The sequence below is a fragment of the Rutilus rutilus genome, assembly GCF_951802725.1.
Source record: "Rutilus rutilus genome assembly, chromosome: 18".
In the NCBI taxonomy this organism is placed as follows: domain Eukaryota; kingdom Metazoa; phylum Chordata; class Actinopteri; order Cypriniformes; family Leuciscidae; genus Rutilus; species Rutilus rutilus.
The window spans coordinates 21,973,387-21,999,013 of record NC_140231.1 but is presented as its reverse complement, the minus strand read 5'-3'; the positions used below and the strand labels follow the sequence as shown (position 1 = coordinate 21,999,013).

The window sequence follows — 25,627 nt, the reverse complement described above, 5'->3', positions numbered from 1 at the left end:
TGGGCTGTAATATAGGAGTTGAAGGTGGAGGAAGCACAGAAGTAGAGAAGCAATTCGCTTCCATTTAGATTTAGGCTGCCTGAACCCAAGTGAACTCTGTTTAGTGCTGTTAATTAAATCTGAAAGCGAGGTGAAGGGCAAAAAGGAGGGTCAGAGTAGGATGCAAGAGGGGAAGCTAGAATGATCTTATCGAGGAGCAGAGACCATGCTTTGGCAAATAATAATGTAAATGAAGCAGAGGTCAGCAAGTTTTCCTGCCCCCCTGCTGGCACAAGTGTTAACTTAATACAGAAACAATGGGAGAGAGAGGATAATGGTGTAAAGATAATTGCTAGACTGTACTTATCCATGTCAAATCATAAATTCAGAGCTTGAGCTTCAGTTACAAAACAAATGAGACTTTAAAAATGCAGTTTGATGAAAACACAAACTTTAGTTGTGTCCAAAATGAAGCACCATACTGTGCTCTTATACACCATGTATGCACTAGGTTCTCAACCTGTAGTGTATTAATTTTATACGGTTATTTAGTCTGATATCTACCCACCCCCCACCCACCGCTGTGTGTCCAACATTCCACACTTCAGTTAATTAAGCGCATTCACTGGGTATTTAAAGTGTACTTTTTCTATTTGGAATTTTCAGTGTGAACACACTTCCACTAAATGCCAATAGAATAGTGCACAAGCATGCAAATTGAGACGCGACATTTGACTTTTAATTAAATTCATATAATGTTGAGTTAGATGTATTAATTCCATATGGTGAGCTTAATTGCAGTAGGCTACATCTGTAAGGAAAAACTATGAAAGTGGAAATATAATATTCTCACCGAGCTTTGGTTGTGTACATGTAACAACCTGCTTGCACTTAATTACTTGTCATAATTAATTTTAAGCAGGATATAAAATTATTTATTTTTATATTTCACAGGTTGAAAAGAGTGCTGAGATGACAGATGATCTTAAGTTAAAGGTGGGCTGGAAAAAGTCGGAATCAAATAGCTCTGTACCTTGAGCATTTTCTAAAATTTGAATGGATGTAGAAATTGCATGAGAATTCAGCTGAAAGTGCTTTGAAAGTTGCTATTACCATAATGGATTGCAAAATTATCACCGATGACGGCAACTGACGGCAAAAACATTTTATTCCTGAATTCAGTTCGCAAAAGATTATCCATTTTGGGGGCGAATGACTTCTAAAATTTGAAAGAGAAAAATCTCAATTCTACAGCTGAAATTGGAGAAGCCTTAGGCACAATTAATTTCCCTGAGGCCACGTTGCTGAAAATGGGCAAATGGCTTAGAACCATGAGAAAACTTGGATGGTTTGATTTTGTTCAAAAAACATTTTTGAACATATTGGTTTTACAATTATCTTTGCACTAGTCATAGTCAGTATTTTTGACATCTGAGGCCAGACATGTAATTGCAGCCGAGCTTTAAAAGTGGTTTCTTCTTTTGAAATGTATCGTCTGATTGGGGAGATTTTTGATAAGCCTCTTACTGAGGATGGAACTGCTTTTAAAAATATCTTTGCTTAATTCCCAAAAGAAAACATTTCAATATGTTAACTTCTCACTTTCTATCTGTCTGTGTGTCTCTATCTATCTTATAGATTTTAAAACTTTTTTTTTTTTTTAAATAAGGATTTGTAAAGCTCTGTTAACATTTGGGTTGAAAAGTTTGGTTTTCCTGTTAAAATTTGCAGTTATAAGAATTTAGTGATAGTGATAGTGTTTGTTTATGTACAGACAATGGTAATATTCAGTCCTTTGTTTTTACATGCTGTGATTCAATGATTAATTTAATATTATGTTTATTAATTTCAGAAACTGTCTTTGAGCATTGATGAGGATTCATTAAAAGTTCATCGTCACCTGCATGACTAGAAACTTCTCTAACAGGAAGCCTGAAGCGCACAGCGCTTAATTTTTTCTCTCATGCTAAATTAGTTTCAATTATTATTATTATTGTTTAAGATGCATCATTTGCATCAAGTCATTCCATTCCAAATGCCAATGCTAGGGGCTCTCTGTCTAAGTAATTATGTACCCTTTAAGGCTGCTGAGATGTTTGTCATCCCATCAACTGCACAACGATCGCCAAGACCCTCATGCAACAAGACACTTGGAAAAAGAAGCGAGAATCATGCGAGAAGCGAGAGAGAACGAAGCTGTCAGGGGGAGGAAGAGGTGTGATCTGATCCCTCACTCCTTCTTGCTGAGTTTGGAGGGAGAGCGAGATGGCGGGTGAGTTGTTTGACTAATGCTCTGTTAACTAATGTGTCCAGACCACCCACTGAGTTGCACCCATCTCTCTGGCTCTGATATTGTCTTGTAGTAGTGATGTGTGCTCGTTGCATGAGCCCAGCACTCTCAGCCCTATTCTGGGGAGGCGCGTGCGATACTCCCACTGCTAGCAGCAAGCTGGCGGGAGTCTGCTCTGGCTTTCATGATAATGTATGCATTTTTCTGCTGCTTTACACCGCTAGATGCAAGCCATCGTGTTTTCCTTCACATGAGAGTTTTTTTGCAAGGTTGCCATAAATGTTCTCCTTAGTCAAACCGCACAAATTGGAAGTTATGGCCAAAGCTAAACTCTGATTTAATATAATGCAAACTGTAAATTGTGTTCTGAAGAACACACACATCTGTTGTTGTATCTCCAGAGATTAGAATAGAAATGTCTTGTTTAGTGCCACAGGAAACCACAACCGGCAGCGTGAAAGGAAAATGGTTCAGAATCAAACATTACAGTGCATAGTTCTCTTTTGCAACCCCCACAGGAATCGAGTGAACTGCCTTGCTGCCTATTACCTATTGCTGCCTTCTAATGCAGCATCCTAACTAAAATGGATACTGATAAAAAGTACCATACCAATAGCATTCCTCATGTGAAATGGGCAACAGACTTGATTCAGAACTGATTTCAATAGAGTTGGCGTGTTGATTAAGGTCCCAATACTCTAATAAGCATAAAACACAAATATTGGGCAAAATGGTATATAATTTAGATTAACCATTTTTTTTAAAGAATAGAATGAATAAAGGTGCAGGCACATTAATTAAATTTGTCAGAAAAAAGTAGTTTGTCAGTGTAGCGATGCATGAAGCACCACTTCATTTCAAACCAAGCAGCTTTATGTTGAACGACTTGAACATGAGCGAAAGCTGCATGTGGAACTTTTTTCGCCCTTACGTGAAACTCTCAATCATGTGGATTTCTGTTGAAATGATTGGATTTTGAGCTACGGTAAATGTGACCACACCTTTATATTTACACTCAACATTTTGTTCCACTTCATTTTTGGGTGGATTTTTTTCACAGAGCTCGCAATACATTATGGGATTGCTTTCTACTCAAAGGATACATAAATGCACACTTGTGTATTAACATATGGTGCATATCTGATCTTTGCTATCTATTCAATGCATGGTGACAAGCTCAGTGAAATAAAATCCAGGTTTTAATACAGAACCAACGTCTTATTTAGCCTGCAACGCATACACATACGAAAGAACAAAATTAGAGGTTGTCAAGAATGTCAAGAATTTTCTCAAAAAATGTATCAACATAGACATTCATGGCAATGATTATAATACTCCATCTAATCATTTTGGAGGTCTAAATTGCCGTCCTCGAGCCGAAGTTGTCAGATTGACACTTATTTATTTGGACCGTGTTCAACAAAACACAGTTTATTTTTATTGATGTCGAGCAGGAAGCAGCATACGGCTTCTGGCAGCCACCCTGAATTATGAGGAAGGTGATTACAGCCCCTCTCTCGCTCTCTCCATAGCCAAAGATCAGTGAGACCGAGAAAGACAGCTCTTGTAATCACACTTAATAGTCTTGTTGTTTGTGTGAGTGTGCGTGGTAATGATGCTGGCACTTCAGCATGGGCTCACAGGGGACCCACTATTGTTTCATTGTCTCATTGCCTTCCACTGGCACCACAACAGGTGCCTCTGTAGCCAGTTAATAGAAAAAATAAAGATTATAGTCAATTTTTTTTAAGCTTCTCATTGGATCTAATGACCATGCATTGATCTAAAGTGGACCAATCACTGTAATGACTTCAACTTTCTCAGGATTCCATGTTTATGGCCTCCATCTCTATGTTATGATCCTCATAAAGTTTCTCATAATAGCTCAAAGTGCTTTTTGCTAAATTAATGATGTGAACCCTCTTGTTCTTTCGGCATCAACGTCTTGTTGTTTTATATACTTCTCTGCTTGATTTTGTGACCTGAACAAGACAGAGCGTCTAACCTAAAGCGCATTTGAATGATGTTGGCATAGTCAGTGCCGCGTTTGTCAAGCCAGTTCGGCGTGCCAGACAAATCAAACCCAATGCACAGAGTGTACACGACACAGGAAATACACACTCAAGAGAATTAGAGTGATTCATTCTCTCAGAAAAATGATTCACCCTTTTAATTTTGAGAAAAGCAATGATAATGTCCAAGGAAATTCATCTTTCCTCTCACTGAACGCAATAAACAATTTTTATGTGTGATTATATGTGACATTTTCCTGCCCTTTTGACCTGAATCATCTCTTCTAGAAGAGTAATGGAGTTCTAAATGAGGGTTCAGGAAGAGCTAGTTCATCTCATCATGATGCAGTATAAACAGCTGCTTGCCTCACTATGACGATTCTGGAAACTCAAATATATTGATTTCTGTATTTATAATAACTTAAGTAGTTCTGGCGAGCATGACAAATCTCTCTAACTACACTACACTCAAGGATTATACAAACAGGTTAACATGTAACAGTTTCAGGAAAAAGAACAAACTAGTCTCAATGACAAAACTTATTTAAAGGAATAGTTAACACAAAAATTAAATTGTCGTTTACTCACCCTTGAGTCATTCTAAACCTGTATGAGTTATTTGGAGCAAAGCTGACTTACATTGTATTAACCCCCAAAAAATTTTTTTAATATCTTATATTGTGTTTTACAGAAGAATGAATGTAATACAGGTGCTCAAAATGCTCAAATCCCTAAAGGAATACTTAAAGACAAACTGTAATGTAAAAACAAATGAATAGGTGCTAAAGTGTTTGTGGAGTGTTTCTATGCAGCGTATTCTTAATTTCTTAGTTTTGCATCACTCTTCTAGTTCAAAAAATCATATGGTAATTGTATATTCAGCACATTTAACCATGGTCATTTGGAACCCACCTTCAATTGCTTTATAACCGGTCATCAATAACATGTCAAGAGCACCTCTAGCAATCTGTAATCATATTGATTCACACACCATGAAGTAGCACCTTTTACGCTACTACTGTATGAATATCTGAGCTGGTGCATTTATTCCCATATATATGGTGATGAAAGAAATTAGCTTGGAAAATAAAAGACACGGATCCAACATGCATGCAGGTCTTCACCTGTTACTGCTGATGCGCTCTGACTGACTCACCTCTGCAAAGCATGAACAATATGAGCCCAGCTAGGCTGAGACGCAGCATCTTCAGTTCCTCTGAAGTTGGTCGGGGAAGGAGAAGGGAACGGGTCAGTTTTTTCCCACCCACAAATCTTCCTTAAGGTCTACAGGACGGTACACACAGCCTTCATCTCTTTACAAGCTAGAAACAGAGTATCGGTTAGATGTTTCCCCCTCCGAGCATCTCGACACGAGTCTCTCCTGAGGTGCAGTTACTAAATGTTGACATCTTGACAGCCATGATCTGTTTCGTGGGGTTTAAATGTCTTCTGAAGTGTCTGGAGCACCTTAAACACTAAAAATATATCCCTTGAAAAGTCCCAAATTTGTAGTGCAGTGCTACAAGTGTCTGTTGTTAACACCAGTACGGTGGACACGAATGTGTGATCCGTCTAAATAAGCCTCAGTTCACACAGCTGTGTGGTGGAGAATCTCAAAGGAAAGTTGAACATCGCTTGTGAGGCTCGGCAACGCTTCGTTATGATGTAAAAAAATCCACTGTAATTCCAGGAGGCGCGAGGTGTCCACGCGTTAACGTATAAAGTCACTTTTAAAAGAGAATGTCAGTAATTAGGAACCAATTAGGTCCTTTTACATAAACAAGTCCTCATTTAGAAAACATGACGGCAATATACACTCCGAGCTTCCACAGTTATTAATACACTTTAAGAAATGAAATTGTAGTCCTCCTGTCGGTGCATGTATCGCCCGTCACAGTTTTGATGCCGAAAAGCAAGTCATAAACTTCAACAATGTATGGAAAGAAATAATAAAAATCATTCTGTGAAAATGCTCCTTCTTTCTCTCACCCATGAAGTCCACAGTGAATATTCCTTGTGCTTTCGTCTGCTCTTTGGGTTCCGCAGCGACAAGCACAGTGAGTCATGAAACACACACACTCTCTCTCTCTCTCTCTCTCTCTCTCTCTCTCTCTGGCAAATACTGCTGAACTGGGAGGGCGGCTTTAGAATTTCAATTTAAACTTCAAAATATAATGTAGCCTACAATAAAATAAGATGAACGAGTCAACTTCTTTCGAACTGTTATGAATAGTTTGCTAGAGATGTGTAGCCTAGGCTACGTGTGGATGCATGCATTGCAAACAAAGAAATAACTACTTTAATACACCTGTTGTGAATGGTTAATCTGGAGTAGATGAATCGATCAATATAGGGCGATCAATTTGCGGAAAGGAGGAGCCTTGGTCCTAAAGATGGTGGGTATTATAAGTAGGCTATATTTTACAAATGATTCTATCCCATTGCAGTGAGTTATGGTTATATTATAATAAGAGTTATGATGCAGGTGTTGATGTAGTTTGTGAGTAATTGGACCCTATTGTACTGCATTTGCTTCAACAAGCGTTACAGTGCCCTCTAGTGGTGAAACTCATGTCCTTAAGATTTTCCCATGCGTGGCATTATGCTGATGTTGTTGTTTTTTTACAAGATGTGGTGTGTAACAAATGTTTACTGGGATCTGTCATATTTTCCTTTAAGGTAAGCGAATACCTTTAAGGAAAATCGGGGGTTAATTGTTGTTATTATTAAAATTATTATTAATAATTTCTCTAATGGTCTCTAGAGAAATTTACCTTGCTCATTACATAGGCCTACTCAACATCAAGTTTCACATGCACGTACACCCATTACCCCCAATCACTACAATACTTTAAAGTTTTAAAGCGTTGTCGAAATGTCGACACATAGATCCAATATGGTTGTGCATATAAATAAAATTGTGTTTATTCGTCACTCAACTCCGTCCGAGAGTTTGAATTGTTTCCCTCAGCCATGAAAGGATGGAGATCTGAGACCAAACAGTTTGAAAGTTTCTGCGTCTGTGTGTGCAAAGTTCATAAATGTTTAATGAGGCAAGCGTTGAGGCAGCTTGTGATTGGTTGTCTTTTGCTAACATTCCGTAGCACACTAAATGCATTAAAATTACATTAAAAACATGTTTAAACATTCAAATATGTATTTAAATATTCCAGCATAAAGGTTTGGTTTAAGGATTGCCACTGACATTATTATGTTTTGGCACCCTATTACTATCCTAAAATTAATCAAAATGTATTACAATCATTCTCATCTTGGAGTAACCGAATAGTCCATCAAACACACTTTTCTTCCTACAGGTTGGAAATTTAATGTGGCCCACTGTGAGGGTCTGGCTTTAACCTTGTACTCACTCACACCATGCTGAATAGAGATATCGACAGAAATAGTAGCTGATGACTCCCCTACCGCTCAAGTCAGCAATTACTGTCAGTTCACAGAGGGAAGATGTGTGTTGATTTGGAAAGAAAGAGGCATTTAGGAAGACCCACATGCACAGGCATCCAATTAGCAAACACATTAATTGCTTTGCCAAATTCTAGGCAGGGTATTGAAAGTTTTCCAACCATGCTCACAAAGAGTCTTTTGTAATTGGCTGCAGTGTGACACCTGTAATAAACTGTGAAGTAGAAAACATACCAAACCGCTAACACAAACAGAACATTCATATAGAGTACCATTGCAAAGAAATTAAGTGAGTATTGACCCCATTTACACTCTCTCCATTTGCACTCAGTGCCATATCTTCTCTGTCATTTCAGTGTATTCATCAGGTTGATTGCCTTGACCCATGTCAGGTGATTAACATTTATCAGTCTCTGGGCAAGACCTTTCTCCAGAGGAGACGTTTCAACTGGCCTGCTCTTTTAGCAGCTCTTTGCTCTTTGACAACGTTTTTCTCATTACTGGTTTCAACGCATTCACATGTCAGTACATGTCATGATGGTTTAGCCTGTGATGCCTGCTGTAATTTATTATTCATATAGCCAGCTGCATGTTTCTTTTATGCTCTATTAGGAGCTTCACACAACTTCATGCAGTGATAGTGCTGGAGTGTTATGGGAACAACTGCTGTGATGCTAAAGGCAACATGAAAACACATTTGGCACTGTTTACTTTCTTAACACATGTTCCTGGTCTTGAAAATACAAAGCCGGTCAAAGGTTTGGGGCCTTTTTTAAAGATTTTTTAATGTATTTTAAAGTCACTTATGCTCAGCAAGGCTGAATATATTTGATGATAAATACTGTAAAAACAGCATTATGAAACAATATTACAATTTAAGATAACTAATTCTTATTATGATCATGTAATCACATGATCCTTCAGAATCATATTTGCTGATTTGGTGCTCAGGTAAATTTTTTATTATTATCAATGTTGAAAAGAATTGTACTGCTAAATATTTTTGTTGAAACCGTGATACAGGATTCAGGATTCTTTAATGAATAGAAACTTCGCAGCATTTATTTGAAATATATTTCTTTTTCACTGTTGATTAAAGCTAGGCTACAATATGTACTTTTTTTCAAAGGCGTAGGTTGATGACGCAGTGATAAGTGGAATCATGGAACTTGCCGTCATGCTGATGGATCTAATAATGTTTATGGATGAGTGAATACATTCATGTTTTTTAACATGACTGTGGTATGAAGCAGGGCATGATTGCTTATGAGAGACAGATATCAGTGCCACAGGCTAGTCCCACGGATATAAAGGAATGAGGACATTTAATTCTACAGAACTACCCGCAAGTGCTGAATTACTCAAACAGGTCAGTTTATTTGACGAATTAAACTTGTGAGGTAACGCAGCGCTGTTTCATTTGGTCTACTATACTATCATACTTAACTGCATTTGAGTGTGTTGAAAGTTATAATGTAATATGTGTTAGTTAGTTTGTTGGCTGTATGAGACTAGCAGTAAGCTAGATCAACATTAGAATAACATACTGATCATATTCTAACATTTCATCATGTTGAGCTATATAACATTGATTTGTTTTATGTACATTTGCTCACCTGTCTAATAAAGCACATATTGGCGTCTCTGTCAAGTCGAGAAGCTCTGTCAAGTCGAAGTTTTCCGCAAAGCTCTCGGCATCTCAAAAACGCCACGCCGATATTGATCCTCGTTTTAGTTCTCCTTTTGTTCCAAAGTCTGCTTGCCATGATCCATAATGTTTGAATGAAACAACAACAGCGTGCCGCTGGATGTTACGCAGTTGTCCACATCTGTCGCCACAGTTACTATGGCAGTACAATTGGAAACCAGGGATAATGCGGATATTACGTCATTGACAGGCGACAAGGGACGGGCACTATTTAAAATTGTGAATTTCTCTGAATTTACAAATTCTTGGAAACATTTAGGATAATGTAAGTACATAATTGAAAGAAATATATAACACTGTGCAACTGGTTTTTGGATATTTTGATACACAATTCTTACATATTGTACCTTTAGTTTAATGAATTCTTGCTGAATAAATGGATTGATTTCTATTTCTTTTTTTAAAAACTTTGCTGACCCAAACCTTTGAATGCTATCACATTACAGATGTAAAATAACGTCATTTCACATTGACTTTAAAATGGTGAAAAGTGGTGTAAAAGTGTCAGATTCACTTTGTTAATACATGTGAGGGAAAAGAACAGGACTTAAAAAAAATAAAGGTTCAAAAAAGGGTTTTCACAGGGTTTACCAATGAAGAACTATTCAGTTCTTAAAATAACTTTTTCTTAGTGAGAAGAACATTTTAATAATCCAAAGAACCTTTTTTCACTATATAAAGAACCTTTTGCAATGTAAAGGTTTCATTGGTGTTAAAGGTTCTTTATGGATCATCATGCAATAAAGAACCTTTATTTTCAAGAGTGTAATGAACTAATTTATAACAGAACTGCGTTCTTTACTGAAGAAAAAAAGAATTTAGTGAAGGAAGGAATTCACTTGCAGTTTAAGTGTGTTGTGTATGATAATACTGCTTGTCTTTTGTATTTTATCTTTTAATAATTTTATAAATTTGTATATCTGTTTGCAGAGCATCCCATACAATGTTTAAGAATTGTGTATACAATGTTTTCTGTGACTCAGACAAGCTTTTATTCTTGAATGCATGGCCATTAATCCTGCAATGATTGAAATAACCATGTAATATAATTAATTATAACAGTTGTTTTTGTCATCAGTTTTTATTGGCTACAGTCATCGGTCAAATTTCCCTTGGGTGTCTGTTAATTTTGATGGAACGAAGCTCGAAGACTTAATTGAGATTTCTGTGTTGGCTAGGATTTAAATCTGTTTATTTTATTAGTGTCATGTAAAAATAGATAACCTTAATGACAGAAGCTAATTGGTGTGGTCATTTATTCTAGGTTTACACGCTCGCCTAAAGTCCCGTTTTTGTTCCAGAAGTTGTACAAGCCAATTAATGTGATGCCTCTGGGATCAGTTTATGACTCCAATTATAAGACACGTACCATGATAATGAATAGTTCAGGGGAGTTTATGTTCTCTGTTTATTACGCTGTATGTCAACAACGCAGACATCCGATGCGGGTAAAACATGCACGTATTACTTGAGGATCATAAATATGAAAACATGTTATAAAATAAGTATGTTTGGTTGCAGACAAGCTTCTCAGGTGCAGTGATTTTCACATATGTGAGTTCTGTCACTGAACCTTTTAGACCCTGGATGTAAAGTTAGTGATTAAATCGCATTTTAATTGACCCATTTGACAAACGGGTCACTAGAAAGAGAAATATGTATTGCATTTGACAGAATGAATATGGTCTCCCTTTCTCTTCAACTGCAGAGTTAGCACCAGTGCTTACTTTTTTACTGCAGTGTTAAAAGGTACGGGAGTGGATTACGGCTCTCCTATCTGAACTACTGGCACTGTGAGCCACAAAAGCTTTTCACCCGTGAAGTATACAGTCCTTCTCAAAAGTAACCAAGATGGACACAAATAGATTGTATTGTGCCCTGTGTAGCCCTGGCCCACATTTTAAATCTCTCCTCTCTAACCTAATCAGTGACACTTAGGGTAGACAGCCAACATCTGCGAAACCATATATCAGTTCATGTCAGTCAGGTGTTTAAAAGGGTGGAATTGGAAAACCAAATGGAAAAAAAGAAGACTGTGTACATTTTTGTGTAATTTTACCAACAGGAAGCTTTAAATGGGTATTTACCCAAAATAAATATTGTTGTCATCATTTCCTTACCTTCATGTCATTCCAAACCTATTTGACTTTCTTGCTTCTGTGAATAGAAGATATTTTGTTAGAAGAATTTTTTATATATATTAATATTTTTTTAATATATAGAGTTGTAATCAAAATTATTCAACCCCCATTGCAAATCAGGTGTATTGGCAAAATTTACAGACTTTCATCTGTTTGCAATGAAGAAATCAAACAAAAGTAATTGAAATAGCTCAACACAACAAATGTTTCAAGTGGTTTCCCCAAATTCAACTGAAAATGCAACTTTTAATGACTTCTGCAGTCTCATAATTATTCAACCCCTTCATAGCAAGCATCTTTAGTACTATTTGACCTGCTGCAAACGAGATGTATAACCAGACACACACGCGTTTCTGAGGAATCATTCAACCCCCTGAATAGAATCCCTCACAACAGCATAAATCTGTAAAAACAAGTGTTGTCTCAAGCACACTGATGCGTCTGGTGCAACTAATCAAGGGCTTCATTAGTTAGAGCTTCGTTTGATCTAGAACACATGAAATATCTGAACTGGCTAGGGGTTTGTTGAGTTTCACGTTTAACTGCATGTGAGAAATATGGATCAAGTCAAAAGAATGTTTCAAAAAGTTAAGACAAGATATCATCGCCCTTCACAAACAAGGAACAGGATACAAAAAGATAGCGAAGGCACTAAATGTTCCTAGAGACACTGTTGGAAGCATAGTTCGCAAGTTCAAAGTTAAAGGAACAGTGTTTACACTACCTGGAGGGAGCAGAAAAAGGAAGCTATCAACGGCTGCAACCAGATTTCTGAGAAGGCAGGTTCAGAAAATACCTCGAGTGACTGCAAAAGACATGAAACAAGACTTGGTGGAAGCAGGCACTGAGGTTTCAGCTTGCACAGTAAGGCGCGTACTAAATACATGCGGTTTCCATGCCAGAACTCCACGATGTACACCACTACTGACCGAAAAGTTTGGGATTCTTTTTGTCCCTATGGATCAGCGGTATGTCGGGAGGAAGAAGAATGAAGCATATGCTGAAAAGAGCACTCTGTCTGCAATTAAGCTTGCTGGTGGCTCGGTGATGCTCTGCGGCTGCTTTGCATCCTGTGGCATTGGAAACCTGCAGCGTGTGGAAAGCAAGATGGATTCATTTTTGTATAGCAGGAAATTTTAGGACCTTCCAACTGGACAATGATCCCAAGCATACCTCAAATTCCACCAAGGCTTGGTTGCAGAAGAAGTCGTGGAAGATTCTTCAGTGGTCAGCACAGTCACTTGACTTGAACCCCATAGAAAATCTCTGGTGGGATTTGAAGAAGGAGGCTGCAGCACGCAAACCCAAGAATATTAATGAACTGGAGGCCTTTGCTCATGAGGAATGGGATAAGATTCCTCAGAAACGCATCTGTGTCTGGTTATACATCTCGTTTTCAGCAGGTCATAACAGCAATTTGGTGTTCTACTAACCACTGAAGATGCTGCTTGCCATGAAGGGGTTGAATAATTTTGAGACTGTAGAAGTAATTAAAAGTTGCATTTTCAGTTGAATTTGGGGAAACCACTTGAAACATTTGTTATGTTGAGCTATTTCAAATACTTTTGTTTGATTTCTTCATTGCAAACAGCCGAAAGTCTGTAAATTTTGCCAATAAATATACACACACATATATACAGTATATTAAAAAAAATGTCATACAAAGAAAGTCAGTGATGTTCAGTTTTGTTTTGGACTCCATTGACTTTCATTGTATAGACAAAAACACTTTTTGTCACTTTTGACTTTTTTTCTAAATATATTCTTTAGTGGTCTGCAGAAAAGAAATTAGTACTTTTTTGGGGGGAAGGGGGTTTAACTATCCCTAAAATAAGCTAAAACTAGTTAGATTCTGAATAAAAAATATATGCAGCAGCCTTTTCATTCTTAATTCACTCACATTGTTTCAGCATATTAGAATGTTTTTCATTGGGATTTTTTTTTTTTTTTTTTTTTCAAAGCATGATGAACTAATTTCTTCGCCCAGGGATGGTATGTTCTTCTGTTATTTTCTCTCTAAATATTAATTCATCCTTGAAAACCACAACAACAAAAAATGCACAATAAACTTCATTAGAATTATGTATCCTAATAGGAAGCTTAGTGTGGAGGAAAGTTTACCCATAAGAGTTTACCCATTGGTCCTGGCCACTGTCAGTGTGAAATATGAAAGTGCTTAACCCCTGTGAGCTGAGGGAATGGCAGGGAAGCCAACGGGTGTTGAATTGCAGGGTTTGCATGTTTATAATGAGCAGAGAAAACTGCTGCAGAGCATAAAGAAGGAAGTCTATTGCACATTAAGCGGCTGAATGTTTTACAGAGGGTAATAAACTCCTGCCTGGCTAATCAAATTTGCCAAGAAAATACCATCCTTCAAGTGTTCAAGAGACCAAGTTTTTAATCCTTTTCTTCAACAGTGTTTATTGAGAGTCATTGCAGCATCACAATTTACCTGATTACAGAATGCATCTTCTTGCTCATTTTCAAAAACAATTTAGCAAAGTTTAATAGATTACTCAAATTGCCCTGGTGTGCCATTCTGGTGATTTAGTTGATATGGGGATCCAGCTTCATGCCCACATGCCCCATCAGATTAGTAACTTTCAAAATTAATCAATCAATCAATAAAGAAATATCTAATTTGAAAATTAAATATATAATATAAAAATTAACTTGTATAGACCTTATGCACCAGAGAAACAAGCGCAGGGCTATATAAGATCTATGAGCTAACTCATCTCTGGGGCTTTTAAGAATTCTGCCTGCTTTTATAATGAAAGTGGCTCCAAAATCAGTATAAAGCCACAAAGGTATTGTAAAAGTGGACCATACGACTTGTGCAGTATAAATATAGGTCTTCTGAAGCTCTACAACAGCTTTGGACGCATTAGAGACTAGCATAACTGTGTTTATTACAGAGCTGGGGGTGTGTGTTTTCTAGACGTTTTCCTATTTAGGTAAACTTCATAGAAGTGGCTGTTTATAATGAACCCACATAAGCGAGCAGAGACATCTAGACAAGTAGCCGTCGTACCTGACACTGACATTAAAATGGGCAGTCAAAAAAGTCAAGAACACATGAGGAGAAGCGTTAGTATGATACAATATCAGCAATCACAAACATTCGATCCGCATTCAGACGGGATTAGATTTCCCAGAGGATCGTTGAGTTTGCTGAAGAGTAGGTAACTGTAGGTAATTTGCCCTGGAATTTTTACTGAGGTTGTCTGAGAAAAACACAGACATGGCCAATTTGGACGAGATTAAAATCACAAAGTAGCTATGTCTGTGAAACACAAATTTCTCTAATGTCCCCCTGAGAACTAGTCCCGTCCGAATAGGGCTTAACCCACCATGTTTGATTTAAGAGCTCCAGCTTGGAGCTGCATGATTGGTTCATTCATTTTTTTTTTTTTTTTGGACAAAAAAACATCATAGGGCTTCTGAAAACTTCAGTAATTTGGTCACTTTTATAATACTTTTAGGGTGCTTTTTTTGTCCCTGTCCCCATTCACAATAATTCTTTAATTTATAGTTTTAAAAATCTTCTTTATTTTATTATTTTTTATTGCTTTCAGCTCATGCCTGTGTTAATTCATCATGTCCCAGAGAGATGTGTGCACAAGCGATCATATCTGGCATCATGTTTACAGTAATGGCCTTATAGCTATTAGAATGCTGAGGTAATCACTCCTATTGTCTGCAGATATCCATTCAATGCATGATTTATTGTATCTTATGATTTATTTGCTTCATAATGCATGTAATTAAGGTTCTAATTCCCTTCCCCTGAAAGACACGAGGAAGCCTTAGAGAAAATGGTAATGCACGCTTCAGAATGGAAATTGCATGCAAATAAAATCTGTTTCAATAACAGTTCCTTTTTACATCAGCCTGTACTTTTAAGCATTTTTATTTTACTCTGAAGTCTCAGTCCGTGTCAGACCGAATTCTTTTCGGAACTACACTTCCCATTGAAGTATGCATTAAGTATGAAGTATGCACTTGATATAAAAGGCATTTTTGCATTTCAGTTTTTCTATAAAGATGCGCTAGACAGTGTTTGACCATTGCTTTCGTGTCTTGCACCTTTTTTGCAGCATGACAGTGTTCTAAAACTGATTTAGAAAATTTCCAAAAACTCTAGATATTGTTTTTTTTTTTTTAAACACAAAAATGCATTCTGTCCATTCCACTGCGCTGCTTTTCCACAGTTTCTTTTATGTAAACATGCGCTAGTAGATATGTGTTTGGGGGCCATTCATACAGAACATGAGATGTGAATGTGTGGAATGGATAACGTGTTTTTTAAAAGTTGAACTTTAACTGGAGCGCTGCACTGAAAACGCAAAGGTCAAAGACATCCGTCTGGAAAAACAATGGAAAAGTAGTGCAGTAGGGGCCTTTCACACAGAAAGTGTTTTTTGCATTCCGCTGCTTTTCCATTGTTTTTAATCATGCACTAGATGGACATCTTTTGTCTTTGCGCTCACATCTTTTGCAGCATCTCTCACATTACATGCTATTCAAGCATGGAACTCAAGTTAAAACTAGTTCTGTCATGACAACTCTCTGAGTATTTGGCATGGTAATGGATATGACGATGTTAATACGCTTGGTCTTGGAGGAGTAGATCTGCGACGCTGCTGTACAATATACATGAATTACCCGTAGCAGATCTACATAGATGGAGCTGGGGGAGGTGGAGAGGTTCTAAAAGCGTGCTGCAACTGCTATAGCAAATGCTGACCAAGTATTTGAAAGTTGAGCAACAAGCTCATTGGCTGCTGATACAGCAGGAGCCAATCAGCTGTGCCCTACAAAGAACGATGTGATTGCAAGTAGATTGAGTTAAGGATATCAGTCTTCGCTGACAGAGGTTTGTATTTTAACTTTTTAAAAATCGTGTCTCTATTCATTCCACTCCCCTGCGTCTCACTTTTTTAAATGAAAAATGATTAATAGTGTGAATCACCCCGATAAGAAATTGTTTAAATCTCCAAGAAATATTGCTAGAAACGAGGAAAGTTAGTAGAATCTGGCCAGTTCTGCCTCAGACTGTCTGAATCACAAGGCCTGATCAATCTTGTTTTTAATGAATTTGTGGAATGTACAACTAATGAAAACAATCAACATATGGAATTGAAACTCGTCTGTTCACTAAACGTACCCTCATGAAATCCTCTCTTGCAAAATCCTGTTAGGCTTATATCAGACCTATCAAACTGAGTTAATGTGAATTAATCCATGCCTGTGGCTCTGCTGTGAATTGGTAGTTTCAGCTCATAAATGTTAAACAGACAGAAGCCGTCTTTGTCCTCTTCATCTCACAACAAACAAGTTAAGAAGTCAGTTACAGAACCTATGGCCAGCTTCAGCTCCATATACTGGCGTGATTGATCCGATCTTCGGTCAAAAGAACTATATGAATCTATGAATACTAGATCCTAATCTGAATTCTGACTTGTGATGCAGCCTGAATCATAATCACACCGTGTTAGTTCGTTGGCCAGAGGAGGACTGGTACCCCGACTAAGCCTGCTTTCTCCCAAGGTTTTTTTTCTCCATTCTTTCACCTGATGGAGTTTGGGTTCCTTGCCACTGTCGCCTCTGTTTGGGACATGTATATTCAACAATATTATTGACTGTACTACTGACGCTGTTGTATGAGAACTGAACTGAGCTGGATGATGACATATTTTATTGCAGAACTGCTTTATGGATGAAATGAACTAATGTAATAATTGGTTATCTTTACAACGGAACTGAATCAACACTGAACTGACTTCAGCTGAACAGCAGCCAAAATGCATAATTTTCCTGTTATCACTGTAAAGCTGCTTTGAAACAATCTGTATTGTATAAAGCACTAAATAAAGGTGACTTGACTTGACTTAAAGATGAAATCAGGATAAAAGAAATTATTTGATTGCAGAAATAAATGTAACTGAAGTAAAACCTTTTTCCTAGGAAAATATTCCACTAGGACTGAGCCGACATGATCTGACAACTTCTTTTTTCTTATTTATAATTCTAACTACAATGCAGAAATTCATAGGATTTGTTTTACTTCTGCATTAAATGTCAATGTCTTCTGTTCTCAGTGATGTTCGTGGACCCCATTTCCAGAAAAGTTGGGACATTTTGTTAAAATGCAATAAAATCTGCATTTTCAAGAAAGGTGCATTTTCATCAAGAATCTGTGATTTGTTCATTCTCTTTAACCTTTATTTAACTGACAAAAGTACAAAGAAAAGATTTCCAATGTTTTGGCTGACCAACAAAATTGTATTTTGTAAATATAAAACAAATTTAGATTTTGAAGGCTGCATGCACTCCAGAAAAGTTGGGACAGAGGCATGTTCACCACTGTGTCACGTCCTTTTAATTACACTTTTTAATCAGTTAATTGGGAATTGAGGATACTAATTTGCAGTACTGCAAGTGGAATTTTTGCTCAATCTCGCCTGATAAAGAACAGCTACTCAACAGTCCTTGTCGTCATTGTCTGAGTCTCCTTTTCAATTGGCCAGACATTTTCAATAAGAGACAGATCTGGACTGCAGACAGGCAGTCAAGCACATCCACTCCACGGTGTAGAATGGCTATGAAACCACTCTCTTGTACCACATGCAGAATGAGCATTGGCATTGTCTTGCTTCCCAGGAAAGATGTCATCTTAATGGCAGTTTATGTCTCTGTACACTCCCAATACAACTAGGTACTACCTTCCCACATATGCAAGTCACTCATGCTGTCTGCACTGATGCACCCCATACCATGACAGATGTTTGCTTTTGCACCTGTTGCTGATGAAAGTCTGGATGGTCCCTTTCATCTTCGGAACTAAAAACTTAATGTCCGTTTTCCCCAAAAACAAGCTTAACGTGGACTCCTCTGACCTAAGTACACATTTCCACTGTCTTTTAGACCATCTGATGATCTGGGGCCCAGAGAACTTGGCAGCATATCTGCATAAAATTGAGCTTTCTCCTTGCATAACAGAGATTCAAGTTGCATTTCTTGATGCACCAGCAGACTGTGTTAAGTGACAATGGTTTTACTTGATACTACTTGAGCCCATGTGGCTATATTTAACATAGCATTGATGGTTTCTCATGCAATGCCATCTGAGGGCTTGAAGGTCACACACATTCAACAGAGGTTTCCTGCCTTGGACACAGACTGAGATTTCTCTGGATTCCCCGAATCTTTTCACAATATTATATATGGTAGGTGGTGAACGGATTAAATCCTTTGCACTCTTGCATTTAGAAATGTGAGTTTTGAATTGTTTGACAATTCTCTCATGAAATTTGGCACAAAGTGGTGAACCATGACCCATATTTGCTTGCAAAAACCAAGCCTTTGGTGGATCTTCTGTTTATACCCAAACACGATACCCTCACCTATTACCAATTCACCTGCTAATTGTGGACTGTTTAATTTGGGTAATCTTTTCACTTTTGTTTTGCCTCTGTCCCAACTTTTTTGGACTGTGTTGCAGCCATCAATATCAAATTTGTTAATATTTGCAAAATACAATGTTGGTCAGTGAAAACATTGGAAATCTTTTATTTGTACTTTTGACAGTTAAATAAAGGTCCAAGAGAATGAACAAATCACAGATTCTTGATTTTATTGCATACAAAATGTCCCAACATTTATGTAAATGAGTTTACATTTTTCATGTTTTCATGATCCTGATGAATTGCAGACATGGAAAATTATGAAATATTAAAAGGAAGTTGGAAATTGTGATTTCTAGCATTTTTATGCAAGCTTATGCCCACAGTTATTTTAGGTATGATGTATTAAGATAAAAAATAAATAAATAAAAAACTAGCATCAGATTTACTGGTGTTTTCATTAAGATGTACATTTGTCTTCAGCTGCCTCATAAATCATGTCAGTATGCTTTCCTCAGTCCGATCATCTGGCAGGAATTTAAGCTGACATTCAGAGACAGAGTGAGCAAGGCAGTTATTTTAGAGGCAGCTCTCCACAATGAATTGCTGACATGATATAAGATAATTTAGCCGTATCCCATCATGCCATAATTCTGTCTGTGCCTTTCATAATTGCAGAGCCTTCTCTTAAAGACACAGTGAGCAGAAATTGGACTCATTTAAGGTTAAAGAAAAACATCATGGCGTTTCAAACCATTTTTTAGCATGATAGACTCAAATTATCTCTTCTATTGTGTGTGTGTGTGTGTGTGTGTGTGTGTGTGTGTGTGTGTGTGCTATATAAAACAGAAAATGAACGAGTGAACATTCAAATGAGTTTAGAGCTGCTGCAAATTCATTTTGCAGCAGTTTTTGCAACAGTCCATCTTCTCTGTGGTCTCTTTTGCCTGCTCTTTCCTTCTTTCATTGCTCGGCACAGGCAGCAAGAGTGGGCTTGAGCCGTGAAATCCATCATTCCACTTCATCTGCGGCACTCTCCCTTTCTGATCAATGATAGTGCTAATAATAACTGCCACATAGTTACCTCCAGCTCTCTGTCGGTCCAGCACAGCTCCGGGCCCCTCTTTCCAGATTGCCCAGTCCGATTAAGAGCCCATTACAGGGGCTGTTTACTCATAATGTCCCTCAGGCCTGGCCCTGCTTTGTTTGCCTGTCTAGAGATCCAAAAGTGATGAGATGACCTTCTGTAACTGCAAAAGTTCATTCTCTCTCAGTCATTTTCAGTGGTCTTGTTAGTGTTTATTATTGACAAGAGACTTGTGGGGGATTATTTTGTGAACCTCCCCCAAATATATGCTTGAATGCATTTAAAAATCTAAAAAAAATACTGAAAATTGTTATCAAAAAGTCTACTCTAGTTATAATTAGTGTTTGTAAACTGGTTTGTTCTGATGTCAAAGTAATCACAGACTTAGTGTCCCTATTATGCTATTCCAGATATTACCTTTCATGCAGTGTGTAATATAGCTATTTGTGAATGTAAAAGGTCTGCAAAATTTCAAATATCAAAGTGCACGATAAATGGAGTTATTGTCTACCAAAAAAAGGATCTGATTCTGAACTGCCTGAGACGAGTCGTCAGTAATTGCAGTCTTTTTCCAAATGCATATGGTCTTAATTGGCCACTGCAAACAGCGTCTACTTTGACCCGCCCTCAAACACTGTAGTTGTAGCTGAGGCCTGGAAGAGTTTGGTTCGTGTTGTCGACATGTTGAGAAGGCGTTGTTATCTGCGCTGCGTAAGCAAATGCACTTTGCATCGATTTCTAAAGGATGAGGACTCGCGCTCAAATTGATATGGTAAAACCGATGCCATTGTTAACTGTTACATTTCCGACACGTATTGTAAGCGGTAGACCAATCACAACAGACTGGGCCATTTGAACAATCAGGGGTGCGTTTCCAGAATAACGACGTAACTCGCTGCTTAAAGGATTAGTTCACCCCAAAATGAAAATTTCCAAATAATTTACTCACCCCAATGCCATCCAAGATATCCATGTCTTTCTTTCCTCAGTGGGAGAGAAATTATGTTTTTTGAGGAAAACACTTCTGGATTTTTCTTCTAACAATGGACTTCATTGGTTACCATCGTTTTTAAGTCCAAATCAAGTCCGATCACAGCTGAAGAAGAGGTTGTTATCTAGCGAAACGATAGGTCATTTAAAAAAATATATATATAATTTATAGACTTTTTACCTTCAATAGTTCAGATTGAGCTGATCAACAAACGGACAGGGAACTACGTCATCATGTTGAAAGGTCACGCCGCCGCCCCACTGTTTACAATGCGACCATACGTAGGAGGATAGTTCAAATAGTATTGTTTGGTATTATATATATAGTAATATTATTCAGTGAATATGAATATGAATATGAATATAAATATGAATAGTATATGAATAACATTCTGATGAATATGAATAGTAGTTCAAATAGTATTGCCAGCGCCGGCGTGACCTTTCAACGTGATGACATAGTTCCCTGTTCGTTTGTTGATCAGCTCAATCTGAACTATTGAAGGTGAAAAGTCTATAAATTATTATTTTTTTTTTTTTTTTATGACCTATCGTTTCGCTAGATAACAACCTCTTCTTCAGCTTCTTCAGCTAAATTATTAGGAAATTTCATTTTGGGGTGAACTAATCCTTTAACTACCATAGTACGATGCATCGTTGAAGAAATCAACTAGCTAGTCACGACTGTTTCCCGAAACCGTATTGCCGCAAAGTGGTGTTCAACCACGTTAGTTTATGACGTCACGCACGTGGTGGAGTAATAACTTCTTTTAATGAATCTGTTTGAGATCGAATTAACGCAAGATGTTTTGCTATAAATTACAGACATGGCATCTGAGGACTATTTTTCACTTTTTCTCAGTTATTTTGCTTGATTTCCAGATTCAATCATAGGCTCGTTCTTACATAGAGCACGTTCGCACATGCGCAGTCTTCAAAAACGGTGCTTTAAATTTCTTAACAAACTAAAAGACGTAAATGACATTTGTATGTATTCTAAATAAAAGACACAAGTTGTTCTGAATGTCAGCTTGCTTATTTTGCTCAAGATAAGGATTTATTTAGTCCACATTTCATGCAAACTAGAAACTATGCTTCTAACCACAGGTGAAGAGCAGTCATTCCAACTACACAACTTTGCGATGCTGTTTGCGAATGTTCGTTAGAACGATGGTTTCGGGATCCATCCCGAAAGTCTACTTTCCCAAAAGCATCGTTAGCCAACTATGTTCGCAGGTTCCGTCGTTATCAGCATTGTTCAACGAGTAAAGGTGATGATACACAGGGCAACTTTTTAAGCAATGTTGCTGGGCAATGTTGCCGTCAACGGGCCACCAGATGAGACACAGGGCCCACGACCGATCTAAATGATCCAGGTAGAAATTTATTGCCCATTTTCAATGGGAAAGTGCCCAAGCAACAATCGCTCGGCATGATTGCCCAGCAACATTGCTCAAAAAGTTGCCCTGTGTATCATCACCTTTACTCGTTGAACAATGCTGATAACGACGGAACCTGCGAACATAGTTGGCTAACGATGCTTTTGGGAAAGTAGACTTTCGGGATGGAGGGGTTTAGAGACTGTATCATTTATCAAACTGTTTCAGACACTGTGAGAAGAGAGGTGATGCTGCAATGTATATTATGAGATTTTTTACATTAAATGCATGCAAACTTACCTTTAAAATATGGACCTTTAAAATACCTTTAAAATATGGACACTTTAAACAAGTAAGTTGTCCCTAACCTGTAGGAGGTTCCAAATTGACATTTTATTCTGTAGAACAAAATACATCTTCAATTCCTTTAAGTCATTTTATTTGCATAATAAGAAGTAAAACATCATCTAACCTTAATCTAATCTGTACATTTTCTCCATTACAAAAATAATTTTCATTTTACCTGAGGTGATGATGTCCACTGGTCATCAGTCTTGATTTTACCATCATAGATATGCGGCTAAAGTTTGTTTTCATTAAAAGTACAGTCCTGCCAACACACAACCAAGGACCAGCGACTCTAAAACTCACCAGACTCACTGTATTTAACTCACTGTGACATCCGGCCCCATCACAGCCTTCAGCTAAAGTAATCATTAGAAAGAGAAGATGGACTGCCTGCTCTGTCCCAGACCTCTTCTGTCCCAATATATCCACATTACCAGTCCCCCACCCCTACAAATGAGGAACAAAGATCTCATTTCTCTCTTAATGTTAAATAATCTTTTAATTTAGCTGTGGATCAATGCATTTATTTTCCTTGGGAAGTGAAATATTTGTTATGCTTTCAATTTGATTTGATTTGTTTGCTGGATGGTGTAAAAACCTTCTCATACCTTCTCATAATTATTTGAATATTGTGCACAGACAGTTATCTCAGCTAGATGTTGTAAAACATGCATTTCATTGACTCGCTGTCATAGCTGTTGAGAACAGATTGTTGTGTCATCACATTTTGATGCGATTATTGCAGTGAACCGTGATTGGGTAGATAAATACGGCTGACTGCTCTTTCATCAAATTAAGCATCTCATGCATTATTGACATATTTCAGATGTGCAAGAGAATTCAAGGGACTAAGCAAGATTCATTTTAAAGTTTAAAGGTACCAGTACAATGAACAGATCAAAATACACTGTAAGAAAAAAGAATCTGTGCAAAAACAGAAAAGGTACTAGGCTACTTGTAATTTTCTGCCAGGACATTTTCCATTAAGTTTACTGACATTTTCTTTAAACCTAAAACACAACACAATGCGTAATTAAAGAAACACCTCTGAAAAATTCATATGGAAAATTCCTTTATATTAACACAGTACACAGGCCTATTTTTTAGTGCACCCATAGGCCTATATTACGCTAAACTACAGTATACTATATGTTTAAATTCAGTACATAAGCCATAATGTACATTTGGTTTATTTTGCGATACTAACCCACCAAAACCATATGAACATTTTTTACCAAAAACATATCGCAAACAGCATCGTAAACTTGTGTGGTTGGAACGACAGCTCTCGAGCTGTGGTTAGAAGCATAGTTTATAGTTTACATGAGATGTAGACTGAATAAATCCTTATCTTTAGCAAAATAAGCAAGCTGACATTCAGTACAACCTGCTATTTATTTAGAATACATACAAATGTAATTTACGTCTTTTAGTTTGTCAAGAGATTTAAAGCACCGTTTTTGAAAATTGCGCATGTGCGAACGTGTAAGAACGAGTCAAATACTGAGTCTGGTAATAAAGCAAAATAACTGAGAAAAATTAGAAATGGTCTTCAGATGCCATGTCTGTAGCTTATATGACAAAATCTAGCGTTAATTCGATCTCAAACAGATTAATTAAAATAAGTTATTAGTCCACCACGTGCGAGACGTCATAAACCAACGTGGTTGAACGATACTTTGCGACATGCGGTTTCGGGAAACAGTCGTGACTAGCTAGTTGATTTCTCCATCGATGCATCGTACTATGGTAGTTAAGCAGCGAGCTATATGCCTAGTTGTACGGGAAACGCACCCCTGAACGCTGAATTCTCCGATTGACCAATCAAAAGAGCCATACAATAAAAAATAAAACATTTTTATTTCCATACAAGATTAAAACTTTTTCTAGGTGTTGATGGGAATCTAAAATTATTGTTTCACTTTGTGCACTTTTTTCAATTCAATGGGAGAACCCAGGGCCATTTTTCAAGCTCTCTACAGAATATTTTAACAGCACCACACTAGCCGATAAGAGAATGAAAAAATAGATATATTTTTTGTCTATGCTCTCATTTAAGAGCCCTCTTTCTGAGTCACCTCTCTGTTAACTCTCTGGGGGCATTCACTGCCACTCAAAATCTGGCTCATACATTTTATTTAGACTGAACAGGGGAAAGGTCCTCTTCCTGTCCCGAGGGACTGATAACGCCACACACTGAGTGGAGGAAATAGCTACAGCTTCACACAATTGCCATTTTGTATTTATTTGGTCATTTTAAAGCCCTCTTTCCTCCATGATCAACCACTTTATTTGCAAATAATTTACAATAAAGATGTGTGCTGCATAGAAGTCCTGTTGGCTTGGTTTTGTATCATAAAACCATTTATTTTCATGAATCAGAGAGTACTACATAAGCTTAAGTGGACTGCTTTTTCAAGCCACCTGTTTTTTTTTTTGTTTTTTTTTACTTGCTGAGTTCAATTACTTGTTGAGCTCTTGTAAAATTATTATGAGAAGGAATTCAAACATAAATGGTTATTTTCTCTCTGCAAAGATTGACCTTGGGTGTTCATTTTGATGAATGAGTTTTCAACACCATGATTTCAGGGCGTTATTTATCATGACATGATCGATGGCATTTCATCAATCCTGATCAATTTTTATGGTGAAAATTAATTTTTCAGTTGCTTTATTTATTTTATATATGATGGTGTCAAATGTCCATCAGAAGAGAAAATCAAGCGTATAAATCAAAACTCAACGATGAAACTATAGGAGCCAGTTTGATTAAAACAGTAGCCTTCATTTTCCCAGTCCGATTTGAACAGGCTATTTCCTGCTCTTCGTCCACTCCTGAAGGACTTTTATTTGATCTATTT

General features: G+C 37.4%; 1 protein-coding gene across 1 annotated transcript in view; it reads right to left on the bottom strand.

The window, feature by feature from the left end:
- Positions 1-6,331, bottom strand: part of LOC311276666 (transmembrane protein 132C) — a 135,970-nt gene extending 129,639 nt beyond the window's left edge. The window contains exon 1 of the mRNA XM_084386456.1: positions 5,438-6,331. Within this exon, the coding sequence (XP_084242582.1) occupies positions 5,438-5,486 (49 nt within the window). The 5' untranslated portion in view covers positions 5,487-6,331. The remainder of the gene's footprint in view (positions 1-5,437) is intronic.
- Between the last annotated feature and the right edge of the window lie 19,296 nt (positions 6,332-25,627).